The sequence below is a fragment of the Neophocaena asiaeorientalis genome, unplaced genomic scaffold (genome assembly GCF_003031525.2).
Source record: "Neophocaena asiaeorientalis asiaeorientalis breed wild unplaced genomic scaffold, Neophocaena_asiaeorientalis_V1.1 scaffold40, whole genome shotgun sequence".
Lineage (NCBI taxonomy): Eukaryota > Metazoa > Chordata > Mammalia > Artiodactyla > Phocoenidae > Neophocaena > Neophocaena asiaeorientalis.
The window spans coordinates 4,149,051-4,155,160 of NW_020185335.1; the positions used below are offsets into that span (position 1 = coordinate 4,149,051).

The 6,110-nt window shown below is 48.7% G+C and overlaps 1 protein-coding gene across 2 annotated transcripts in view; it reads left to right on the top strand.

Moving 5' to 3' along the window:
• The first annotated feature begins 1,205 nt into the window (after positions 1–1,205).
• Positions 1,206–6,110, top strand: part of GABARAPL2 (GABA type A receptor associated protein like 2) — an 11,352-nt gene continuing 6,447 nt past the window's right edge. Inside the window, exons 1-3 of one of the 2 annotated variants that reach the window (XM_024735677.1) lie at positions 1,206–1,391; positions 1,639–1,778; positions 2,927–3,099. In XM_024735677.1, the coding sequence (XP_024591445.1) occupies positions 1,358–1,391; positions 1,639–1,778; positions 2,927–3,099 (347 nt within the window). In that variant the 5' untranslated portion in view covers positions 1,206–1,357. The remainder of the gene's footprint in view (positions 1,392–1,638; positions 1,779–2,926; positions 3,100–6,110) is intronic. The other variant, XM_024735678.1, reaches the window with a different exon arrangement.

Genomic DNA, 6,110 nt, shown 5'->3' on the forward strand with positions numbered 1-6,110 from the left:
AAAGGATTTTTCACTTCATTTAAAACAGGCAAGAAACAAACACGGATTTTAGTTGCTCAGACACACAGTCTTAAAATATCAAAAATAATTTCAGAATAAAGCTAGATTCCACAACATCCCTCAGGAGTTTCAACTGAGGAAATGATGAATGACCATGTTCAAACAAACAGGCCTTTCAGATGCATCAGAATCACAAGCACGTGGCAAGGATCACGTGTCCCAATTAAGTGAATATCTCCTTCCGTATTCACCAGCTCATAAACAGATGATGAACCAGAGCGCACTGCCCTGATGACTCTTGGAGGAAGAAAGGAATGACATCACTGGAGACCCTGAAGGCCTGTGCTCAGGCAGATGGCACACACACACACAGCCTAGGCTGTGATTGCTGAACCCCATGCTGAATGGCAAAGAAACCCATCTCGTGACCAGCTATCAGGGGAATTCTCTGAGCCAGACAGTCACCTCTAACTCTTCTGCCAGTTAAGGCGAAGGGGGCTCTTTGTGGTAAGTGTGATGTTACACTCCTCAAATGCGTAGTTATGATAGCTTTTCTTAAATGCTTATTCAAACATTTATTCGTGAATAAGGGAAGGAAATGGGATTTGTTTAAATTCAATTTCTAGGTCCAATGCAACCTATTATGGCTGTCCCCAATACTGAACCCCCGGTTTGTCATCAGTACCCCACCCCACACAGTCCCCTCAAACTAGTCACAGCCTCCAGATTGAGCCCCGAATCTATAACCACTCCAAACAATACTCCCCAAAGTGCCAACGCCCTAAATAGACCCCCTGCCATCACCAACCACCAGAGAACCCTCTTCTGTCATCCATACCTACAAAATCCCCCTGTTGTCACCAACGCCCCAGGCAGGTTTCCCTAATGAATAGTCCTCTATAAGAGCCCTAACCCATCAGCCAGAGCCCCACTCACCCCTTCCCCTTACCAACGTCCACTGAGACCCCACTCCTGTTACCAGTTCTCGAATATCCCCTCCCCAGTCACCAATATCCCTCACGGACATCTGTCACCAACTCTGTCATCCCCACTCCGCCGGCAGCCCCTCTCAGCGCCCTCTCCTGTCCCGCCCCTTGACATGCGGCTCCGCCCCTTGACATGCGGCCCCGCCCGTTGGCGCGGCGTCCCAGCGAGCGGCGCCGGAAGCTCCGCCCCCTGAAGGTTGCTAGACTCCGGTAGCCGGAAGTCCCGCCTGCCGTGTAGCCGCCGCCGCCGCTACCGCTACAGCTGCCGCCGCCGCCGCCGCCGCCGCAGCCGTTGTTGTTGTTGTGGTTGGTGCGCTGAGCTCCGCGGCTCCGAGAGCCGGCTGCATCCTTTCCCCGCTGCCGCCGCCGCCATGAAGTGGATGTTCAAGGAGGACCACTCGCTGGGTAAGCGCTCGGCCATTGGCCCCGCCGTGGGGGCTGGGGCGGCGGGTGGGCCCCCTCCCCCACTCGGGCCGCCCTGGGCTGGGCCCGGCGGCGCGGATGCCGCACTCTGGTCTCGGGTCGCCGAGGTCCCGGCACCCCGGGCGGCTGCCCACCCACCCCGCGCCGACCTCTGCGGGACCTTCCGGAGCCAGTGGACCGGGGACCGAGGTTGCCGGGACGCCTGAACGAGGACCTGGGGCGTTCACAGGTCACGGTGGGGAGGAGGGCCGGGGGCTCGGGACCCGGCCGGCCGGTCAGGCGCGACAGTCAGCCCGGTGCGTTTCTCCCATAGAACACAGATGCGTGGAATCTGCGAAGATCCGAGCGAAATATCCCGACCGGGTTCCGGTGAGTGGACTCCCCGCCCTCTCACCTCGCTGTCACCCTTGCTGTTTAGGACCCGTGATAGGGCTCCAGGCCATTCAACAGTTGACAAGTTTAGATTCCAGTCCCAGTTATAGTAGCAGATGGGCCAGACTGGGTAAGGGACCAGCTGGGGCCGGGGCGTGAGGGGCTTGAGTTGATGCTGTTCAGGATGCCTCAGTGCTGAATCTCCTGATCTAGGCCAACAAGCTGTCAGAAGCCTCTGGGCTTCCCTAGACAATTATGTAATAAACGATGTTCTAGGACAGGGCAACAGGTCACAGCCACTTTTGGGAATGGTGGTGGAGGGAGACTTTCACTTTGGTCTTGGAAGTGGTACTTTAGTCTCAGGACATTGATCTTTAACTTTGAGCCTCCATCTTTACCTGACTTCTAGTTCCCTTTTCTCACTCTGATCTTGACATCCTTTCCTGACTAAAAAAATCTGAGAAGCCACTGCTAGTGGCTTGTGTTTAATCAATGATACTTATCCTGTATTTATCCCATGGTAGGGGAGATAGTTTCTGTAACCCTTATTTATTTTTAAGGACATCCAGGCCTGTTATTGTAGCTTATTGCTTGTGAACAGTTCCTTTGGGGAGGGGGCAGGAGGGATAAATTTGAAACTTAGTTCAGAGAGAAGCAACAGACCAAATGAAGAGCTTCGTTCTTGGCTGGCTGGGCTTGCCAGTCATTCCCATTAGTCCATCCATTCTCATTTCCTGTGTTCCTTGAGATCTTAATTCCTCTGTAGTGTGAAGGCAGATCCATTCTGTGGTCCAGCCTGGAGTAACAGGCTGTAGAGGAAACCCTCACCAGATATTTTCGAGTCTGCCCAGACAAAATGTTGAAAAGCTTTGTAGTGAGGGCTGTGTTTCTCTTATGCGTGCTGAGATCAGGGATGAGAAATACAATAGTTGACCACAGAAAAGCACTTACCGTTTCCCTATAACACATTTATATCAGTTCTTAACCTCCAGAGTGTGTGGTTTATTAAATCAGGGGCATATTTTCTCATGTTATGCAGTTTCCCAAACACCTCCTTGCCCACACACTGTTCATCAGCTCTCCAACAATGCAGGGCCAGAGCCTCACATTAGAAATCTAGTCCTGACCTTTCTTTGCTTTCACAGGTGATTGTGGAAAAAGTCTCAGGCTCTCAGATTGTTGACATTGACAAACGGAAGTATCTGGTTCCATCTGACATCACTGTGGCTCAGTTCATGTGGATCATCAGGAAAAGGATCCAGCTTCCTTCTGAAAAGGCAATATTCCTGTTTGTGGATAAGACAGTCCCACAGTCCAGGTGAGAGCTGTTTACTGCTATTGGCCATCTGCTTGATTGCTTACAGAACTCAAAACTTTGGAGGTCTGAAAACTCTTAGAGGTCCTGACGAGAAATCTGATTTTTGTGCTCCCTGCCATCAGGAGTTCAAGAAAAACAAGAAAGGGCTTCAGTAGGTGGGTGTGCGCTTTGGGTTAAAAAAACAGAACAAGGCCTGGACTTAAATTTCATCATTTCTTTTTTTTTTTTATCCTCAAACACCCAAGAATCCCTTTAAATAGTTCAGGACTTAATTAGGCTTAAGCTATCAGTAGAACTGAAGCCTGAAACGAGGTTTTCTCCAAATGATCCATGAAATAAGTCCTGTCGTTCTTCCCCAGGAGCTTGTGGTCCCTGCTGAGGCTCAGCTTCAGTTAATCACCCTGCCCACTTGCTCGCTTTCCAGGCTCAGCTCTGGCCACTGTGAGAGTACCTTGAGAGCAGCTGCCTGATCCTCAAGTACGTGGAAATGGCTGCTGGCCAGCAAAGGGCTCTGAGGTCTCTTTACAGACTTACACCTCTCTTGGTGCCACCTGCTCTGACTTTCAGAGTAACCACCCCCTTGCTCTTGCTCTTGTGCTGCCTGGAAGCAACCTTTGGGATAACTTGGGGCCTGAATCTAGGCAGGGGCATTACAGTTCCCTTCTAGGTAGTTGACAGTCTGGCTTTAGTCCTCTGTGCAAAGAGGAAAATTTTCTGGCTCAGTCTGTATCCCTGGTCAGTCCTTTCCTATTACTGATTTGAGTACTTCTAGGCCCCTCCTCTGAATGTGAATTCCTGGCTGCGTCTCATCTTAGTGACCCAAACTAAGTTTCATTTGTTATCCCCCCAGAAATAGTACTTCTGAAGCTAAGGCTTTAAGAACTCCTGGGAACTAGCCCAATGTGGCCAAAATATGTTTCCTTTGAAAATCCTTGAAAGCTCCAGAAGAGGCCTAAGCCAAGTTCTAGTCCTTTTCCTATGAAAGGTAGACAACTCTGGCTACTTTTTGGTCTGATTTTCTCTTTCCCAGTCTCTACCACCTCCACCTCTTGGTGTTTGGCAGAGGATAAGGGAGAAATGGAAGGTTCTTCCGTTAGGCCAAGGTTCTGCCTGAGGAGACAGGCCAGGTCCTGCCTAATGGGTGCCATTGGTCTGCTTACAGCTGTAGCTTAGGAAGCTGTGGTGTTGCCAGGGGTGACCTGGTCATCCCATTGGGCTCTCCCAGCCTTCCTTCGCAGGCCTCTGGGCAGTGTGGTGCTAGGCACACTCTTCACCAGGGAAGGCTGGTGAAGCCCTGGGCATCTGTGGTCACTCTCCGCTTCCCTTCAGGTAGTGGGGGAGATAAATCTTCATTCATGCCACCTGCAACTTCTGCAGCTCCTTGGTGGCCCTATGTTTTCTCCTTCCCGGTGGTGGCTTCTTATGGGAGGAAGTAGGTGACTAGGACCTGTGGCATTGAGTTTTATTTTCCTTGATTCTAATCCTCTGATACTTCTTGAAAGAAATGAAGCAGGCTTCTGGAGACATTAAGATTACGTTATCTAGCAATTAAAATGGCTGAAGATTTTAACTAACGCCCTCTGCCCCATTATCCCTGAAATATAAATAGAATTGGAAACGAAAAGTGATTCTCAGGGCAGCAGAGGCTGCTTCAGGGCCATTTTCTAAGTTTTATTTGCCTTTCCAACCTGGTAAGAATCCTCCCTGGAACAGATTACAGCAGTGACCCAAGTCACTAACCAGCCCCTCTGCCCAGGCTCTTCAGCACCTTTGGACCCAGTTAATGACTTCCTGCCCCATATTTAATGTACCAGTTCTTTGCTTGTTTGGTTTTATTCTTAAAAACAAATTTGCTTATAAATAAAAGAGGCATGTGACATCATTGGCCTTTATGCAACTGATGGCTGCACAAACAAAATTGCCAGTCTCCTTCCTAAAGCTACTGTTTGACTCAGTGTTGCCATTTCCTCCCCAAGGCAGTAGCAGCCTCTTTCGTAGCACTTTTCAGCCTCCTTAGGGAAGCATGGAGCCTCCTTTAACCTTCAGCCAGTGCTTGCAGCCTTTGGAGAGTGGCTGGGGAAATCAGAGTTGAGAGAGGAGGAGCCCTCCCCCATACCATAACAGACAGATCTACACAAGGATAACTTAATGTCTGAGGCTGAGCGAAAGTAACTTCATTTGTTCCTGCCTTGAAGCGGAACTTTGCAGGTGACCATCACGTAAAATAACGTGATTATTGTTTGAGTAGTTAGTATTAAATATTGATTCTAGAAATAGAGACAGAAGCAAGTCTCTAAGAGTTTTACTTTCAAAATTCTGAGTTCTCTTTTTTTAAAAAGGGGAGATCTCAACTGCCTTTTCCCATTTCCCATTGAAAAGTTGAATTCTCTGCCTAGGTGCCTGCATCCAGAATTGGGCCAGAAATGAAGGGAAAACTGCCTTGGTGCAGACAGGACTTGAGAAAGAATATCAGTGTATGTTTCCCAGTCACGGCTTTAGAGGGGAACCCAGACATGGCAATGGTGCCCACCTTTGGTCTTTGTTTAGAGCACAGATAAGAGTCTTCTTAATCCCCTGTCTAAAATAGAAACAGGAGTATATTTTATTAAATAATATATATCTAAGATGTTATAACTTGGGAATGTTACATTGGGAAATCTGTGCTATTTAAGATTATGGTGTTTAGTTGCTCCTGGCTCTTAAAGAGGTACTAAGTAAAGAAGTTGTGATGTCTTACAGTCCAGACTTCATTTAGAAAGGTGCTTAAATTAAGCACATTTGATCATTTCTGGGTAAATACCTCTTCAAGAGCAGGGTTTATCTTAACAGTGGAATAGAGTTTATTTATATCGGAGAAAAATCTGATAAAAGGAATAAGCAGTAGTTAATTTTTGTATTTTAGAATCTTGGGCAGCCTTTAGGGCCATGTTAATTTTCACTCTGAGGCCTGTGCCTTTCCAGGATCCACAGCAGTGGCCGTTGTCCTCCCAGTTCACCCCACCCACCCTCCC